At 39.1% G+C, this 21,102-nt stretch overlaps 1 protein-coding gene across 1 annotated transcript in view; it reads right to left on the bottom strand.

The window, feature by feature from the left end:
• The window catches only part of LOC122801321 (cytochrome P450 2D4-like), a 719,831-nt gene that overhangs the window by 288,452 nt on the left and 410,277 nt on the right, over positions 1-21,102 (bottom strand). Inside the window, exon 6 of the mRNA XM_044070893.1 lies at positions 20,549-20,690. Coding sequence (XP_043926828.1) covers positions 20,549-20,690 — 142 coding nt within the window. The remainder of the gene's footprint in view (positions 1-20,548; positions 20,691-21,102) is intronic.

Here is a 21,102-nt window from a genome sequence, read left to right as displayed (position 1 = left end):
AGTAGTATAGCTACTCCTCTTTTTTTTGTTTTGTATTGAGAGTTTATTAGTACTGTGTAATTATTAATATTTAAGTTGTTTATATCTCTATCTAATAAGTGTGTCTCTTGTAAGAAGACTATTTGTGGTTTATGTAAGTTTATGTACTTGAATAGGCTTCTCCTTTTATTACTATTATTTAGACCATTAACATTTATGGATAAACATTTCATTTCCTAGTTTTGAGTTTGTTTTATGTGTAAGTTTATGTAAATATTGTTTATTCTTAGTTCCATCTTGGATACAGAATTCAAAAAGTTTTTCTTGTATGATTTTTGCATGTTTCTGAGTGACACCAAAGTGATAGAATAAAAAAAAAACAAAGAACTTCCAAACTTGTAATTCTTAACCTTAAAACCATTCCCTATTGCTATGAGGTAATATACCTCTTCGTTTGGTTAGTGAATCTAACCAAACAAACTTTCTACCCTCACAAATAATATTTGGATCAGTTTCTCTTATCCTCTTAGTTTTAAATAAAGATAATTGAATAATATATTAAGATAATCTAATCAGCTAAAATATATACATATATTCTTTACTCATCTTATTGTAATTCAATAATACTTACTTCTAAGCAGGTTTCAAAGAGGTACAAATATTTAGATTAAGGTAGTATCATTTCAAAATAATTTAGGGTATTAATAAACATCATGTTAAAATCTATAACTGTATATTTCATACATCTGTTGAAAACTATTTACTGACATTACTGTATAATACAGTACCATTGTTGTGCAATTGTTTTAGACTACTCAAGTCCGAAACCAGTGTTTAAATTAATATTTACAAAGTCATATTGGAATAAAAACATGAATAGTTCTGAAACCACATCATATTTCATGTTTAACATAAACTGAAATGCAATACAATGTATAAGTATATTAATATTTCTTTAGTAGACATTAAATATGTTCCTCTGATTGCATTTTTCAGCTTTTCAATGACAATTCCCATGGCTGGAGACAACAGGATCACAATTTAGACAGCTCCCTTATCCAAGAGACCACTCATAATGTTGTTACCTGATTGAGTGTCTTGTTGCCAACACTTCCATCAACCCTCAGAGGGACCCTGCACAATGAAAACTGACACAGTACAGAGGTAAAACTGCAGCACTTGACCACACCCTCAAAGCAAACATCTATGTATATCACACATCAACTCCCACAGCTTAGACTGACACCCAACCAGTGAGTCTATCTGCTGACAACAAGTGCTGGAGATACAATCCTGACCTACTCAACACCAGTAATTCAATCCTATGACTGAACAAAAGTATACTGGAGAACACATCAAAACAATGGAAGCTGCCAAGATTCAAACCACCATGTACTGAAAATATTACAGGCCAAAATTCCCAACCCATTTTGCAGCAAAGAGACAAAACGATTCAAACCATGGGGTAACACCTTTACCACGTCAAAAAGGTGTCCAAGAAGCTTGTTTTTCCTCCAACATCGGAGGACAGCCACGATGATCCATACACTGCAAGAGTACCATTTTATCCTGGCAATTGCTTCACGACTGTATATAGAAACATTTAATCCAAATCATTAACTGGCACCACAACAATATTTCTCAGAAAAGCTGTTTTACAGCCAATGACCAGACAGAACGCATCATTGAGAGGATACATTTATCAAATGTCAAGTGCCCCAGCCATAATACAAGTGTCTCCTCAAATCAATCCCCAACGAATCTACTGCCCACCAAACTTGCAGACCAATACTGGCATCCTTTCATGCAGTCACATTGAAACACAAAATACAGGTCCGCTGATCAGGAACAACCAGGCTCTCAACTGTCAGACAACACACCCGTCTGCAGAAAGGTCCAAGAATCATAGTTGCATTGTCAAGCATCCTTGTCCACACTAACAGTAACATGATATACCTGCATACACTAGTATTGTGTCATTCTTGATAATGTAAAAGCCAGACAATATTATAAGAAGGGTGAAGCCACAGCCAGGCAACATAACAAGAAGAGCACAGCTGCAGTCACCATTCAGATGAGCAAACGGAACAGCATGAGCCATCTAAGGATGGATAGCCCGTTGAGTACCTGCCACAATGCATGCCCATAATGCATGGCAACCCAGTAACAAATTAGGGTGTGGGCTAAGCCTCTCCCCTTCCACTCAAATCAGATCCAACACAATATGTGTGTAGAACACAGATGCTTCAACAAAGCCCAAAGCCACATGGGATATAAACATTGTATAATTGACACACCGGGTCAAATCCACTGTTGTTATGTTACTAATTATAGTTGCCTATACAATCATTGCTTCCACTTTCTCCATCTAGTATACCATAACGCCATCTAAATGTTTGATTTGCCAAATGCACATCCAACCTTCTTGTTGCATCCCACCTGCCCACCCGAGGGCATACCTTGGCAGCAGGACATCAGTAGTATTCTGCAGGAGCACCAGCGTGGGAAATGGGAACCCTCCCCAAAACAAACCTGTCAGTTGCTTGACATTTACTAGTTTCTTTAGAGAATTTGTAAAACAGCAGTGATTTTATTTGCTGATGATTAATTTCTGCTTTTAAACTCTGCTGTATAAAACATAGTAAGGGATAGCTAAAATGTCTGGAAATCTAAACTGATAGAAAGACAAGCAGATATATGTCCTTATCTATCAAGGTGCTAGAAGACATCAGTAGCCATAAACTGAAAGTGCTTCAAAAATAAATATCTGTGTATATTTATATGAACCTTTATATTATTTATGTTTCCTTAGAAGGAATTTAGGTTTCTGTATCTTTAAATGTGAACCTAGCTTATTTTCTGACTAGACGTCAATTAGAAAGAGTCAGGGGATGGCGTACACAAGTAAATGCGACAAGCAATAAGTAACTCAAGTTTCTAGTGATGTTTGTGGCTGTTAAATTGTCTCGAGAACCAAGCAGGAAAAGGTATGTGTTTTTTCTTTTTTCTTTTCCCTCCTCTTATTTGGTGACAAACTCATGTAGTGTGCACGCAAGCACTCTAGTTTATGGAGTAGTGTTCACAACTGTCAAACTTTGCATTTTAAACATGGTATGCCTTATTTCTCTACAAAAGAAAAGACAACAGGATATCTAAGCTAGTCACAAGCATCGTTCAACTCCGGATGTCTGGAGCCACAACACACATGACTTATAGCCTCAAAATATCACTTAAAACATATTTTTTCACTGGACTATATCAGTATGTGCATATGGGTCAAAGGCAGAACATCTTTTAAGATTATTTAAAGTAGTCTTATGATACATCCTAACTGAAATACTTCATTTCAAAAGCAACACATTTCTGCCCAGCATTAGCGTTTATCCAAACAGGGACACTTTTAACTTATAAAAAGTAATACTATCAGGGATGTAACTGATAATAAGTTATATATCAGCCGTTACTATACCTATTAAGCAATATAACCATATACTGATTAAAGTATTATAAGTTAATGAAGATTTAATAAAAAGAAGAGAAAAATAAAAACAACAAAACACAAAGAGAGAAAATAAATAAATAAATAAATAAATAAACTATTTGGGAACATTATTATGCATTGATTACTCTGATTAAGAATATGAAAATAATAGATGAATAATAATGAAAAATAGAGTAATGTTTAAATTATGCTTAGTATATTGATGTGATTTGAGATAAATGTATTTACATTTATGCTAATTTTGACATTTAAAATATAATTGAAAACAGTACCTGTTTTGGTGTAACTTGAAGACAGTAAGAACTTTTCTTTTGTTGTTAGTATTATTATTTAGATTTTTACAGAATATAACATATGTAAGATTATTTGTCCTTTAGTTTTTTTTTTTCTTTTGCTCAACAGTTTTCCAATTATTTACTTCAGCATTTCTTACTTATTGTCCAGTCCATAGATTCTTCATGTGTTAGGATGTTGTTGTTGGTAAGGTATTTTATTGCTGAATCTACTGTTTCAAAGATTTTTATTCCATTTGGTAGAAAAACTTTCAGTCTTGCTGGAAATAAAAGATGGACTTTCAGTTGCTTTTCTTCAAGGTTTTTATTGGTAGAAATTCTTTTCTTTTTGAAACCACCTTTGTAGAATAATCATTGTCAAATCTTATTAATGAATCATTGTATTTGATGGGAGAATTTGCCCAAGCATTTCTTAATATAAGATCTTTATCTTGTGTAGAAAAAGTCTCACAATTATAGATCTCGGCTTGTTCTTACCGGAGAAGAAGCATTTCCAGAAGCTGCTAGTGATCTATGCCCGTTCTATACCATATGAAAGAGCTTCAGGTATTTTTGTTACATCTGGTATCCAGGTGGTAAGAAAGTTTATCATATTGTCCCCTTCAGATTTTTCTGGTAGACCATATATTCTAATATTATTTCTTCTTGTTCGGTTTTCCATATCATCAAGCTTTTCTAGTAAATATGTATTCTGTTGAAGTAAGAATTCAGTTTGTTGTTCTTCTATTTGGACTCTAGTGTCAATGTCACTTAATGACTGTTCAATAAGTGATATCTGTCCTTTCTGCTGTATAAACATTTCTTGAAGCTGTTCCAGTTGTTGTGAGCACTTTTCTTTAAAAGTATCTATTTTATTGTCCATCTTGTCGATTTTTATTGTAAGTTCCTGTATATTTGTAATGAGAGACTGCAGGTCTTTTTTGAGAGAAGAGTCTTGTGCTGTATTCCTTAGATGACTCATGCTGTAAAGCTGATATTGGTGCTGATTTTCCAGTAATTAATTTGACAGGAATTATTCAAGTTCTGACAATAAAATTTTTCTTATAGATGCTCAGAGTTATTAGAAATAAGTTAGTAATAAAAATTTCTTCAAATTAAATATTATTTTGTAAAATTCCTGTCAGGAATTGTATTGAGGTAAGAGAGCTGAAATGAAGTGCAGCTATCAGTTCAGCATCCTAGCCACGCCCCCTGGTTTGTTTTGTTTTTTGACTGGTTGGTGATTGAGCAATTGTGGATATGGCATAGAAATTGGGGGGGGGGCAGATGTTAGGTTATGGATATTAGTTAAGCTTCTGCCAAATGCATGGAGCTGCTGAAAAATGAAATATACAGTCTCATTGCTAATAAATGCCTTGCGTGTATCTATTTACGTGCCAGCAGCTACACACCCATAAGAATTAAGGGTGTTTTAAGTGAACTATAAGACTTACTGAATGTATACTAATGGTTTCAAAGGAATGGGATGTCATATGGGATTTTATAGATTTAAATGTTTCCTTAATTACCCAGTGAAAAAATGTGAATTAACCTTTTCTTTATTTTGTAAGATAATGGCCTGCTAGATGCAACATTATTAGACAAATGTTTGAGGATTTTAAAATATATCATAGATGTAGTCTCACCCAGGGCCAAAGTTAAGCAATATGGAATCCTAGGCAAAGGCCTTAATTATATCCTCACCTCCCAGTGATTACTTATGCTCCCAAGTGCCCATTCCTGGTCTCTCCACACCATCCAGGCAGGTAACTTCTTTCTTGTTTTTTCATTTTCAAAGTTTATCTTACACTTAAAATTTTCCACCTTTTTTTCACCACACCCCAACAGGCCAAGACTACACTATAATAACTGTGAAGGAAACAAGGGAACAAATGAGTTAAGCAGAGGATCTAGGAACCACTACCTCACAGAAGCCATAGGTTTCTAAAAACTCTGAGAAGCATTTCAGAGCTGTTTTTTTTTTCAAATTTTGATACAGTGATAGATTGAACAACAATCATGACTAAAACAAGATATTTGGTCTTATTTGCTTTATTCCAGAGAAGACATAAGTTGTATCCAAAGCTTAATGTTCAAAGTTAATATTCTGAAAATACAAATGCTTGTGAGTGTACACTAATCATTATTTATTTATTTATTTATTGACATTTGTTTACCGGGAAAGTCCACTGGGCCAGGTGAGCCCATTTTCAGTGGAGGCCTGGGAAGAAAAGCTCCAATTAAACAAATATAGTGAAAGAATAATACAAAAAATAATAAATACAATTGTGACACACTAGTAAAATAAAAATATGTAAAACTACAAATATACAAAGTAAAGTACTGTAAGCAGGTTGCAATGTAAAAAATATTATAGAGGTCAATAAAACAAAGTAGCATGACAAAAATGACATTTTCAAGGGATTTTAGATGTTAATAAATTTATACAGTGGAGTATAAAGGGTGTGCAAAGAGTGATTAAGTTAGAGTAAGGAAGGGAGATAAGATGCAGAGGAAGGGAGATTATCTGGAAATACTTCTTGCCTTCCTATTCCTACCTAAAAAGCACACTCAGTGTACCCTTCTGGTCTTAGATCAAGATGAAAGTGAAAAAAATGGTATTCCAAGTTGTTGCTGTCTTACATATACACAGCCTGCCTCTTCACGAATACCACCAAAAGATGGCTGTCTTCTGTGTGCTTCTCTGATATTACACTGGGATGTTAATGAAGCAAGAAAGAGCCACCCTCATATATTCAATTTGTTTTCATCAGATACATGCAAACACACCATGCCTCCTCACCCTGCCTCACAAAAGATAGCAACAGGTATACTTGTCTGAAGTTTGATTATGATGTGCATGAAAAATAATGATCACAGTAATGAATTTCATTTTGTTGCTTTTACACAGTACACTTCTAGATAAGTTTCAATAACCTTTTTTGCACACATCTGAGGGCTGATTATGAGGGAAGTTACAGAAATACTGACCACACTGTCTACAGCTAACCCCCACACAAACTACTCTGATCTTCTGTTCTCAACTCTAAATATGACCAATGTTAGGCCATGTAAGGCCTGGCACAGAGTCTGAGCATGGAGGTCTCCCCCTAAAAAGAGTCAAAACCCCATTATACAGCTGTGTGGTCTGGAGGCCACAAAGATCCCAGGAGCTCTGAGGATCTACAGTACATGTACTCCAATGCACTTTATGTCTTATTTGTTATCTGCTTTTCTATTGCTATCCAGAAGAACACTGGCTATACCAAATGTCTGTGCAAACCTTTGAGTAGGGCTAGTTGAATTAAGCAGGTGGTAGGAATAAAGAGACATGCAGTGTATAAAATATTGTGTGTGACCACAATAAAATCAGTGATATTATTCTCCACATGTTTTCACTTACACACACACACATACTGAGACTTCCCTTGATAAACCTGGTCTATTATAAGATGAGTGACTGTATAAACACACACACACACACACACACACACACACACACACACACACACACACACACACACACACACACACACACACACACACACTACACACTTGACTACAAGCAAAATGGGGCCAGGTTACTGACTGTTTAACCTGAGCAAAAGATTGTAGGGTCCATATATTTCATCCACAGACAGCCCCACAAACAGCTCAAGTAGCTCACCATTATAGCCACTTCAACTTTACTTCATATTAACAGCCACAATAAAGTATTGCAATATGTTTCTCATAAATGCTGATTAGTTCTGAAAAGCCAGAATAATGACACTTTAACTTCAATAAGAGACAACAGTCAGCCATTTTGAACCAGAGTCAGACTGCCATCAACCTAGCAGTTGTATCCTCTTTGTTGACTTTGCTTACCTCAGATGTCTGATTTTAATAAAAATCAGAGGGCACTATTAATTTGTTCCAATTCATTTTCACAAAAACACACTGTAGCCACCCAAAGGAAAGTATTCCAGCTTCTCACAAATATACATTTGCCATGCAAAAACCATACTAATGACTGTTAAATGTATCTTTAACAAACAGCAGGAGACCAAGATAAGCCACTTTCATCCATAGATAGCTTTCATACTCATAAATCACAGGGACTTTACATTCATCTCAGATTTCTGTCTGTAATAAGATATATACAAAAGAAATAATAATAGCCAGAGTAATTTATTTCAGCTCTGTTAAACACATGCAGTTTCCAGACACAGTATAAAGTATTCAGCTTGTTTTATACAATTCAGATTAGTTCTGCAAAGTCAGCTGCCTAAACCTGGTTGTTTGCCATAGTTACAAAATAAGAAGATAAAAAATACCAGCTACAAACTAGTCAATTCTGCTTGAAATGCACCCTGACCAGGGCAGTCTCTTGCAAACCTCCCACAGATCTTCACAATGCTGCTGCCTCTAGACTCCCAAGGTTGTTGTAGTGAGTATCCTCCATCGCTCAAAGTTTCATGCTTCCTCCTTAGTCAAACCCACTTAGTTATCAAAGATAATGAATCAGAGAGCCTTTGATGCTCTGTGATTCATTGTCTAGATCATGGGTGAGAGTGACCAGAAAGCCCAGAAGTTAAGAAGTGTGCTTTCCTTATAAGATGCTGTAGCTGTGCCTACTCTGAATAGAGTTGCCACAGCAGACACATTTTACCTTGGGGGAAAAAAGAAAGAGAGAGAGAGTAGCTGTAAAAGTACCCCTGGCTGACAGTCCCCCTAGATGGCCACCTAAGTCACTTATGCCTAATGCCAGCAATATCCTCACCAGAGTTATTGCAGTAACAATGCTGATTAAGACTGAGCACACTTATGCAGTAAAATATTTTGCTACTCTCATCATCACTGCTTGGGAATGCAAACAACTAAAGAAAAAAATCTCCTGGTGACTCAGTACATTCATAGTAAATGACCAGGACATGCTGCAATGGATAGTGCAGATGCTACAGGCTATTTTGGGTGACAGCAGGAGTAGAACAGTTAAGCAAATATTGCTCTGGAGCCTCTCAAAATGCATATTTAAGTGTAATTTAGAGCGTATCCAATTCTTCCTTAGAGACAGCTGTAGGGAATTAATGTGATGGCAGACAGACTTAATGTTTTTCAATGACATCTAGTAATGATTATGTCAAATACTGATAAATAAAATAAACATGAGAGTGGTTACAGTGCTGGCAGATAGGAAATGACTACCTCAGAAAGACATATTGAAGCATGAGGAAATCTTTAATGAACAGGCTCAGGATTAACAAAGTTAGAGGCCTTATTACAAACACAAAGCATCCTGGCAGTGGGTGTGGAAGTTAATACATCGGCAAAAGGAATTACAATCATTTGCATGCTGCCACTTACAGCTGCATGAAGCTTGTATTTGAAGGCCTACGGTGTCTCAGAACTATTTTTAGGTGGTGGCCATCTTGCCTTCATTTAGGCTTTAGTCTCTAACAAGAAGTTGGCAAAAGCTTTCAATAGAAAAAAAGAAGGGAATAATCCTCATCAGTGATTGCAAAGTCATCCCCAGTGAAACAGTCAGCCCACAACATAAACCACTGGTTGCCACAATTAGTTGCAAGCAGTGGTCAGAGAAGGCTATAAGGTCAACAGAAACCAGGCTGAAGACCTGGAAGTTGACTGGAGAGAAAATACAACAGTTCAAGGAATTAGTCAGGGCTCTAGCATCCCAAGAAGTGGAGTAAATAGATGGAGTTGAAGAAGAATGGCAGCACCTCAAAACAATGTGTGACTCCTACAGAACAGATATGTGGCCAAGACAGATATGGAAATAAGGTACATAATGAAAGCTGGTACTGGAATACAGAAGTCCAGGAAGTCATCAAAAAAAGAAGGAGTGCAGGAAAAAAATTAGAGATGGAAAAGACTGACCAGGCTAGGAAGGAACACTGGTTGGCTAACAAAGAAACTAAGAAAGGAGTTTCAATAGCAAAGAATAGGGCATTGGAGGCACCCTACCAACTTCTGGAAAGTGACTCAGTAAGTGACACCAAGAAACTATATCAGGTTGCAAGGCAAAGACAGAAAGATGGATAGTCAGACACCCTTCATAAGGGATGCCAGCAACAACCTGCTCACCACTCCACAGGGCATCAAAGGCAAATAGAAGACGTATTTAATATCAGAGCTTTGGCTGGCTAACATCTACCTGAAATTAGCTGGACGTATAAGTGAATTTAAGTACACTTTTATCTGCTCTTTTGCATCTAGTACTGTATTTAATTTATTTATTTGTGTTTTTTACTGAATATCAACTCAACTGAAGTTGTGGCTGTCTCACTACAGTTAGTTCTCCACCCTCCTCCCTGTTCTTGTTTTGGTATTAATGTTGGTGGCTTTGAAATTTCCTGCCCCTCTTGTAGATTTGTATTTGGATACTCCTTCTGGGCCCATCTCATTTGCTCACTCAACTGAGAGCAGTGAGATCATATTCTGATTTCAGGCACTCCTGCTGTGTACAAAAAGAGCATTTGGGAAGGACAACCCCTGTAGTTTCTTAATCCTGCTCTGTTCCTTCCCTCAAAAAAAACAAAAAACTATATATATATATATATATATATATATATATATATATAGATATATATATTATTCATCTGCTCTTACTGTAACTGTCTCAGTTGCTCTTCTGCGTGCTGTTACCTGTTCAGTCGCTCTGACTCTGCACTTATTACTGCTTGTTAGTAGCCTTCTAATTTACTGCCTTCTGCACTTGTTTTTTAGTCATTTGTTAATTTAATTGCATTTATTTGAACTGTATTTGCAGTAGTGTTGCTACACGCTCGGGTGTGCTGGCCTGCACTACAATTTGAATTGTATTTACTGCTGTTTTAGCTGCTTTTCTGTAACAAAAAAAATTCTAAGCTTGTTTCCTGCCTTTCCTGTAACTAGTCAAGTCCAGATACAGACTTGCTGTATCCAGGACTGTTGGTAAGCTTCTGAGCCCCCAAGCCTTTTTGTGCTGGAGGAAAGCCTTCTAGCTTATCAGTGGGAGTGGTAAGCACTAGGTAGCCTATCTACCATGGGAAGAGTGGGTTTTGGCCCTGATATTGTAGTTCATTGGCCATTTGGGCAGTTTTTCCATCTCTTTCTACTTTCTGGTTAAAAGCCTGTTTTGCGTTTGGTCCCCGCCTTTCCTATAACTAGTATAATCCAGGTACAGATTTGCTGTATCCAGGACCGTTGGTAAGCTTCTAAGCTCCCCAAGCCCTTCAGTGTTGGAGAGAAGCCTTCTAGCTTATCAGTGGGAGTGGTAAGCATTAGGTAACCTATCTACCACAGGAGAAGTGGTTTCCGGCCCAGAAATTATAGTTTATTGGCCGTTTGGGAAGCTTTTCCATCTCTTTCAACCTTCTGATTTAAAAGCATGTGTTTGCATATGTTTCCTGCCTTTCCTGTTACTAGTCTAGTCCAGGTACAGATTTGCTGTATCCAGGACTCTTTGTAAGCTTCTGAGCCCCCCAAGCCTTTCCATGTTGGAGGGAAGCCTTCTAGCTTATCAGTGGGAGTGGTAAGCATCAGGTAGCCTATCTTCCACAAGAGGAGTGGTCCCTGGCCCAGAAATTGTAGCTATTGGCTGTTTGAGCATTTTTTTTCCATCTCTTTCAACTTTCTGGTTTGAAAGCCGCACTTGTGCCTGTTTCTCGCCTTTCCAATAACTAGCCTAGTCTGTTTGTAGAGTTGCTGTATCTGAGATTGTTAGTGGGCTTCTGAGCCCCCAGGCCTTTCTGTGTTGGAGGGGAGCCTTTTGGCTTGTCAGTGGGAGTGGTAGGCACTAGGTAGCCTGTCCTCCATGGGAAGAGTGAGTTTTTGCCAGAGATTGTAGTTTATTTGGCCGTTTGAGCAGTTTTCCATCTCTTTCAACTTGCTGGCTTAAAAGCCTACGTTTGTACTTGTTCCCCACCTTTCCTGTAACTAGTCTAGTCCAGGTACATATTTGCTGTATTCTAGGACTCTTTGTAAACTTCTGAGCCCCCCAAGCCTTTCTGTGTTGGAGAGAAGCCTTCTAGCTTATCAGTGGGAGTGGTAAGCATTAGGTAGCCTATCTACCATAAGAGGAGTGGTTCCTGCCCCAGAAATTGTAGCTATTGGCTGTTTGGGCAGTTTTTTTCCATCTCTTTCAACATTCTGGTTTGAAAGCCGCACTTGCGCCTGTTTTCCCACATTTTCTGTAACTAGCCAAGTCCAGATACAGAGTTGCTGTATCCAGGACTGTTGGTAAGTTTCTGAGCCCCGCAAGCCTTTCTGTGTTGGAGGAAAGCCTTCTAGCTTATCAGTGGGAGTGGTAAGCACTAGGTAGCCTGTCTACCATGAGAGGAGAGGTTCTTGGCCCAGAAATTGTAGTTTATTGACCATTTGGACAGTTTGTTCATCTCTTTCAACTTTCTGGTTTAAAAGACCACATCTGCGCTTGTTTCCCATCTTTCCTGTAACTAACCTACTGGGTTGCACTAGAAAGCCTTAAACTGACACAAGCCTTCTAGCTTAGGAGAGAGACTTTGGAGTGATTAAGTATCAGTTTTCTGTACTTTCTTGCTGTAATTAACTGTTTTCCGCCTAAATGCAGATTTTCCAGCGTTTATTGTGATTTAAAAGCTTGTTTTTTTTTCACATATTGTACTTATTTGACAGCCTGAACTTTTAAAAAGTTGTTTTTGTTTAAATAATTTGTTTAACTGTTGTAGGCTATACACTAAAGTGAGATAGCCTTTTCTGATCATTTGTAGTCGTTTAAAGCTGTTTTAAGTGTATTTTGTACTGTTTTTGCCTTATCTTTTCAAAAAAACAAAAAAAAAAAAAAAAAATGCCTTGTTTCCCACCTTTCTAAGCTAGTATAGTCCAGTTTTCAGGCTAGTGCTGAATTCAGGGCTGTGATACTAGTTTCTGAGTTGCCCATACCTTACTTGGATAGAAGGAGGTTTCTCTGTTCACCTGTGAGAGAGGGGAGCTTTGAGGAACCTATTTGTCCCTGCAGGAGTGGCCCCAGCCCAGAAGTTAGTAGTTTATTGGCCATTTTGGGCTAATTTCTATCTCTTTCATTTCCCTACTATAAAAAACACGTTTGCGCGGTTTTGCGCACCGGGCAGTGCCGGTTAGCTATGATTAAATTATTCCTGGCTCCACTAATTTTCCTTTTCAGTTTTTCCCTTGAAACTAGTCTAACTCTCAACCTAAGCACTCAAAAAGCATCTTACAACACAGCACTTTCTCACACCTAATAGCAAGCACTAATATACCCTGACAATGATTGCCTAGCAGGGCAAGGCTCTTTATTCACCTCTCAACATCCAAGCGGCTCAGCAGCTCACCTTACTATTCAGGCATGACCAAGGGGCAACTTCAGGTGCAGTCTCCAGTCCAGCTGGTGAATCTGGTTATCCTGAGGCAATGTTACAACTGCCTCATGTACACAGACAACCCTCTCCTCCTACCACAAAACACTAACATATGCAAGAGATGCAATTATACAGCCAAACTGGAAGCTAAGCTATCTCCACCCAAGACTGGAACAGACAGTCAAGAGGAGGAGGTTAACACTTGCACCACAACTCCAGCTGCACACAGACCTACTAAAACAGCACTGGCAAAAAATACACATAAATACACAAAATCATACTCGGAGGCTCTAAATAAAAACCTGCAAAAGCATCAGAGACATCCAAAGCAGACACCCAAACAACCTGCACTTCCTGTCACAAACCAGACAACACATAAAACACAAAATCAGTGTGCCGCACAATCACAGCCCTTAAGTCGAAATAACATACCTAACACACTAGTAATAGGTAACTCTATAGTCAGGCACACTGATGTCCCATTCACTAGGCTGGACAAGCAGAAGGTTACGGTTAGCTTCCTGTCAGGAGCCAAAATCCACCAAATAACACGAGCACACAGGTCACTCCAGAACAAGTACAAATATGACTCTGTCATTGTTCATATTGGTGTGAATGACCTGAGACATACCTCCCTGGACTACATGAAAAGAGACATGGAAGAGCTCTCTGATCATGTAGCCCAGGCTGGTATGACCCTGATCCTGAGTAGCATCCTGCCCTTACCAAGAATGATACCTCAGCATAAAGAAAAAATGATCAATTTCAACAACTGGCTAAGCTTCTGGTGTCATTCAAAGGGGATCCAGTGTCTGTCAGCCTGGGACAACATGCTCGACAAGCCACGTTGCTTTGCAAGAGATGGCTTGCACCTGTCACCCCTAGGCTTTCGAATACTGGCCAAGGCTCTTGCTGCCCCCATAGTGCCTTTTTAGGCAAGCTCAAAAGTCAAACCCACCTCCATAAACAGCACAATTAACAAAAAACTGAGGGTTTTGCTACTCAGCGCCAGGAATTTAAATCTCAAAATGCACGCGCTCGAAGCACTCCTCAGTATGGAGAACGTCGACAACTGTGCAGTAACTGAAACCTGGTTCAAGGCTCCAGAGAGCACCCCAGCACTACTGGGCTACAACTTATACCACATGTTTCAGCCACAGAACATGGACCGAAACACAAAAGGAGGGGGTGTATCCATATTCAACAAGGATACCTACACCTCCAGGTTAGTGGCGCAGCATGATACCTCTGAGATCATCCATGCGCAACTAACATTGGGCAAATCTGCAATGCAAATTGTGGCCTGCTACAGATCACCCTCCATGAATCAGGACCATCACTCCACCTTTCTGGAGACACTGGAAAACATGAAGGTCCTACCAAACACCCTGATATTGGGTGATTTCAATTACCCTACCATTCACTGGTAAAACTACTCGAGTACAAATTCTCAGGCCCAGCACTTCCTGGAATTCATCAACTCAAACACCCTGGATCAGATGGTAAACTCCCCTACCAGAGGTGAAAACATGTTGGACCTGGTCATCACCAAAATGGGCGACAGGTGTTCCACACTGGAGGTCAACCTGTCACTGGTTAGATCAAACCATAAACTAATCACTCTGGATGTCCACACCCCACCACCACCCCCAACTAAGGAAACCACAGTAAAAAGCTTTTCTAAAGCAAACTTCACCTTACTTAAGACAGCGTTGGTAAGTTTCACAGCCCCCACGCTAAAGGATAATGCTGCCGAAGATGCAGAAACCTTTACAAATGCACTCTATGAGCACCTACAAGGATGCATGGATCATGCCATCCCTAGCAAAACCAAGACTCACTCCTCTAAGAGAAGGAAACCAGTTTGGTGGATCCCTGCAATAAACAGGCTATACAATAGAAGGAGGAAACTAGTTCAGACAAAAGGCAAATCCTAAGAAGGAAAGACATCCCTGATCAGTATCAGTAAGAAACTGAGGTCTCTCATGAAATCATCCAAGACTAACTTCGAAAGACAAATAGCCAAGGATTCAAAAGATAACCACAAAGCCTTCTTTAGCTATGTTAAGAATCTAAGTGGCAACTTGCAGATATGCACTGAACTAGTGCAAAATAGCACAAAATATACTGAACCTACTGATATTGCCAACATCCTGGCAGATAGATTCAATGCAAACTTCACCCCCTTCTCACCTTCAAAAGGGCCCACAACAATACTGGAAAAGTGTAGTGCCCCAAAAATCACAGATGCACAGGTGAAAACAGCCCTTTCGAAAGCCAAAAACACAGTGTCAATGGGACCAGATGGTGTCCAAGGCTGCATCTTGCATGAACTACAGAATGAACTAACCCCCCCACCTAAACACGCTGTTCAACCTCAACCTCTCCACAGGCTACCTGCCCATAGAATGGCACACAGCAATGGTTATTCCTCTCCACAAAGGAGGGGCCACAACTGACCCTGGTAACTATCGCCTCATAAGCCTGACTAGCCTGGTCTGCAAGGCTATGGAGCACATCATCATGGAACTCATTAACAAAGACATTGGGAACCTCCAAACACTTGACCTGACCCAGTTTGGCTTTGTTAAGGGCAGATTATGCCTACTAAACCTGGTTGACTTCTTTGAGACAGTCACCAAGGCCATAGACGAGGGAAAGTTGGTTCACACAGCCTACCTTGACCTTGCCAAGGCATTCAACACCATTCCCCACTTGGGTATTACAGAAAAACTCACCAGCCTGAACATAAACCCCTACATCATAAGATGGGTTGCCAACTGGCTTACAGACAGAACTCACATGGTAAGAATAGCGGGCTACAGGTTCAACTCTAAACCAGTCACAAGTGGTGTCCCACAAGGCTCGGTCCTGGGACTCCTACTGTTTGGCATATACTTCTCAGAAGTACAGGCAAACACAGGAGGACTATGGCTAACCAAGTTCGCTGATGACTGCAAACTGGGAGCCATAATTGACTCTCCGGCTGACATGGACATCCTCCAAAAGGGCCTTACTGAGACGGACACCTGGTGTCAAAGTCATGGCCTCAAGCTAAAAGCCAAAAAATGCATAGTCATCCCATTTGGGAAAAACAAAACACCCACAAATTACTACATAGGTGGCAGCCCCCTTAATACAGAAGAGGTAATAAGAGATCTGGGGACCCAGGTAGATAGTAAGCTCTCCTTTGACAATCATATTGCCAAAGTAGTTAGGAAATCCTTCTACGTGTCCCATCTAATTACTAAAGAGTGTGCATCTAGAAATAAAGAAGTTATAGTGCCCCTCTTCTCGTCACTCATTAGGCCCATCATAGAGTACAATGCCCCATTTGGGATGTACCTTACAAGACACTTCCAACAGCTGGAAAGACCACAAAAGTACCACACCAAGAGGATTACTGGTCTCAAACATATGTCCTATGCAGCCCAACTGAAAAAACTCCGGCTGTACTCAGTGGCATATTGCTTACTCAGAGGTGATCTCTGCTAGACTTATAAAGCCATGTCCAACTCAGAATTGATGGACATGCTCCACCTAACGAAATCCAAGTCACTGTGAGACACGCGCTCTAGTGAGATAAACCTCTAACACTCTTCAAGAGAAACCTTGGCAAGTGGATGGGTAACAGAAAATACACCCTGGGATCATTGGCTCTGCTTGACAGAAGATCAGTTAATTAATCCCGACACACTCTGGCTAGGCTTGTAAATGCCCTCGGGCAGATAGCCTAGTATCTACCTATGAACCTATTTCCAGCAGCTTCTGAATTAAGAAAACCCCACAGAAGCTGTACTGCTCCAGAAACAGCTTACAGTGAGAGAAGAAGAGGAGCCCACCCTAGAAGAAGTAAGAACAGCACTAAGGAAGATGAAGTCAGGGATAGCAGCAGGCTCAGATGAGGTCACAGCAGATATGACAAAGATGCTGGGTGAGATAGGGGAGAAATGGCTCCTGAGGGTACTAATAGCAGTGTGGAAAGAAAGGTGTATCCCAGATGACAGGAGAATAGGCATACTCATGCCAGTGTACAAGAACAAAGGGGACATCCACAACTGTGGGCAGTACAGAGGCATCACACTCCTGTCATATTGCATGAAAGTTCTGGAGAAGGTGACTAATAAACAGATACACAGAGTAGTAGAATGTAAGATGGGAGAAGAGCACTTCAGATTGAGATCAGGATGCAGCACCACTGACCCGATGTTTGCAGTGAGACAGATAGTTGAGAAGAAGCTAGAGATGAGGAAAGAGTCCAACTGGGCATTCCTAGACTTGGAGAATGCATATGACAAGGTCCCAAGAAACATGATCTAGGCAGTACTGCCATGGCTCAAAATCCCAGAAACATTGGTAGAATTAGTGCAAGCTATTTGCAAGGACCCAATGACTCAAGTATGAACAGTGTTTGGCCTCACAGACGGGTTCCCACTGGGAGTGGGTGTACACCACGGATCAGCTCTGAGCCCACTGCTGTTCATACTGGTGATGGACTCATTAGCAAACAGGTCAGAGGGGACATATCAATAAAGTTGCTCTATGCAGACGATGTGGCATTACAGACAGACTCTGAGCAAGAACTTCAGCAAAAGGTAAGGGAATGGAATGCAAAACTGAAGGCACATGGGATGAAACTGAGCAGATACAACAGTGGTAATGGCAGCAAATTGGGGAAATGAGAAGAAGCTGAGAATTGAGATAGAAGGGAAGATACTGGAACAGGTAAATAGCTTCAAGTATTTGGGAGGAGTGGTTGAAGAGAAGGGAAGTCTGAACGAAGAGTTCAAATCTAGAATCGGGGGGGGGGGGCTACAGCAAACTGGCATAGAGTCTCAGTTGTAGTCTATGACAGGAGAATACCAAAGAAGCTGAAAAGTAAGGTGTACAAGACAGTGGTGCAACCAGTACTACAGTATGGTACAGAAACCTGGGCAATAAAGGCAGAGCAGATAAAGAAGCTAGAGGTGATGGAAATGAAGTGCCTGAGGTGGGTGGTAGGATGCACACTGTGGGACAGATGAAGAAATAAGGACATAAGAGCAAAATCCAAAGTAGCTCAAATTGTAGAAGAGATCACAGAGAACAGATTATGGTGGTTCGGACATATGTGCAGAAAAACAGAAGACAATCTGGTGAAGAAGATCTGTGAGAGGCAAGAAGAAGATGTGGAAATGAGGACACCCAGCAAAGAGGTGGAAGTATTGTGTGAAAGATCTGTGACAGTCAATATGAGTGTCAGAGAAGGCTGGAGTTGGCATTGAATCGAGAGAGATGGCGACAGTTAACACAATACCCAGACCCATGTAGAAAATGGGAAAGGGGGGGGGGCTGATGATGATGATGAATCCTTATGTAACAATGACATGGAAACAGCTTTTAATTTCTTATATAATTTCAATAGCAAGAAATACAGTGACTGTGTAATCAGTGTCAGTTGAAGCTAGACCTTTAATTGTTACAGAAACTGAAGCCATTGGTAAATAGGTTTTAAATAGTTATCACTTTATCTGAAACACACATATCTGTTATACTTACTTGCTTACTACTAATCAAGTAATTAAAGTTCTTTTTTTCCAAGTAATTTTATGCATGTATGGAAAACAAAAAATAACTTTTAAATACGTATAAAAGAACATTTTAAAAGTATGCCACTCTCTGTCATCATAATCCAGATGGCATTTATTTCAAGGAATGCTACAGTGCGGATATTTACCATGTGGTTATTTAAAATAATTTCTTCTGATATACTGGGTTATAATGTAGAGTATTTGATGAAATAGAGGGAGGATTTTGTATATTTTAAAGTTTCAAATAACACTCAATCGAGAAAGTTAGTGGCAGTTAACACGATACCCCAACCCCATGTAGAAAAAATGGGAAAAGGCGGGCTGATGATGATGATAAAGTTTCAAATTCTCACTTCTAATGGGCCAGAACTATCACTTCATTTTAGGTATCCATATCCTGGAATTCTTTACTGTTTTTCTAATTTTGTTGGCTGTTTTAGCTTCATTTGCTATTTATACTATTTAATCTTTGTAAGCATTTTTTATTTCACTCCCCTTGAAAACTTGCTGTGTAGCTGAGGCAGTAATAATCACCAAGAGTTTTATTAATAAGTGTTTCGTGTTTAGTGAGCATTTTTTTTTTACTTTTATTGTTTTTTTTTTTGTTGGGGGGCATCCATTAAGTAGTACTGCTGTCTTGGTACATGGATTTGGATATGTCTAGGTTTGTTTTTCTTACAGTATTAAAGGCTTTCTAGACCTTGTCTGCTCAGACCAATTTCAGTAGTTGTATTTCCTGTACATTTTCTGTTTATGGATTTGTAGCAAACCGATATTAGTTTGGAATCCTACATCATGTTTCAGGATAAGCAGACTCAGCCCCCCCCCCCAAAAAAAAAAACATAAAGTTATAACAGCAAGTGCTCTAGTACTGTAGCACAGAAATTTGCATATCTCATCTCCAAAATAACCACTGTGGTTATCAGAGGTGATGAGATGGCAAGTTAATCTCCCATTAAGTTTATTAAGTGGGGAATTTGGGGGCTTCAAATATTAGTTCATCCTTCTGTTGCAAGACAGGTTTATTGGGCTATCTGAGTGCTGTCTTCCTGAACCATCTGTTCCACATGTTACAACAGTGTGTCAGAGACTGTTTTTGCTAGATTTATTTTACTGTTACATTTTCCTAAAGATCCAAAAAATCAGTGTTACTCCTGAACTATTTGACACAGTGGCAATCATGGCTGACTAGATGTACTTTAAGACATGCACAGCTCACTCGTCAGCTTTACTTTAGAACATACAGCTGTGATGACAACACTTTGCTTTGAGGCTCAACTTAAGGTTTGCAAATTTATGGCATCCTGACTATGCACATTTGTCTCATTTATATCACTTGCTACCCTAATGTTGCTACCCTATTGTTATTAAGTTTATTTTCAACTTTTGTCGGTTCCATTTTTATCTCCTATTGCTGCATGTGTTTGAGCTTGACATCTGTAATGGCAAATTATCAGATTATAATACTCTTTAAGAAATAAAAGCTAGGTGGCAATGCAAATTATTGTAAGATGGCAAAAAAAAGAAGAAATACATTTTTAATTTACTAATATTCCTAAAAAGGTCAGGAAAAATAAGTAAACAGCATGCTATTTGTCTTACACATGGAGGAAGAACATTATATCATGTAACATATGTAGTTCCAAATAAATTCACGCTTTTCCAAAATGATAAAAGTGTTATGATACAACAAACATTACCATACTATAAACATAATACCATAATATAAACATTTTTATCAAGTGAATAGAAGCAATATTTTCCCTTTAATTGCATTTAGAACACTACCTATAGTAACCTATTTCATCTGGTACAACAGTTCTGTGTGACAGGAGACCCTGTCATAAATTCTATCAGTTTTCCTCTGTCTTTGTACCCCATACTTACTCTGTATATCTGGATAAAGTACCATGAAAAGTAAAGCCCAACGCAACGTTGTAGAAGTGGTGTCGGTGCCAGCGAAAAACAGATCCACAGTTGTAAGGATTAAATTCTCTTCACTGAAGCTTGTATCCGGGTCATCTTTAACCTGCAGATAATCAGAGAAAACGTGATATCTAAAAGTCACTTTTACTATATTTGACCAACAGAAGTAGAAGAAGCTTCACAGAGTAGTCAGTTAAACCTAACATATTCTAGACTCAGGAGTGTTTGAACAGCTGTGATTACTTGTCTTCACATTTACCACTTTTTTGACATTTGAAGTAATTCTGCTCATTAAAGTTATCCCACTTAACATGTATCTTGCAATGTTCTTCATACTGATCACTGCTGTGGTAGCCTAAGCTATACAACTTATATCCTGCAAGGATATCAGCCAGCCAGCTTCCAAAGCATCAGTGCACCTTCCACATGGCAATCCCTTCAGAGCTTTCCTGCCAACAAACAATATGTTTCTCTATAGCTTTCAAGAATCAGTGGCTGGCTTGTGCTGTTCCTTT

Source organism: Protopterus annectens, chromosome 1.part0 (assembly GCF_019279795.1).
Source record: "Protopterus annectens isolate FY-2018-M chromosome 1.part0, PAN1.0, whole genome shotgun sequence".
Lineage (NCBI taxonomy): Eukaryota > Metazoa > Chordata > Ceratodontiformes > Protopteridae > Protopterus > Protopterus annectens.
This window is presented reverse-complemented; position numbering and strand designations above follow the sequence as displayed.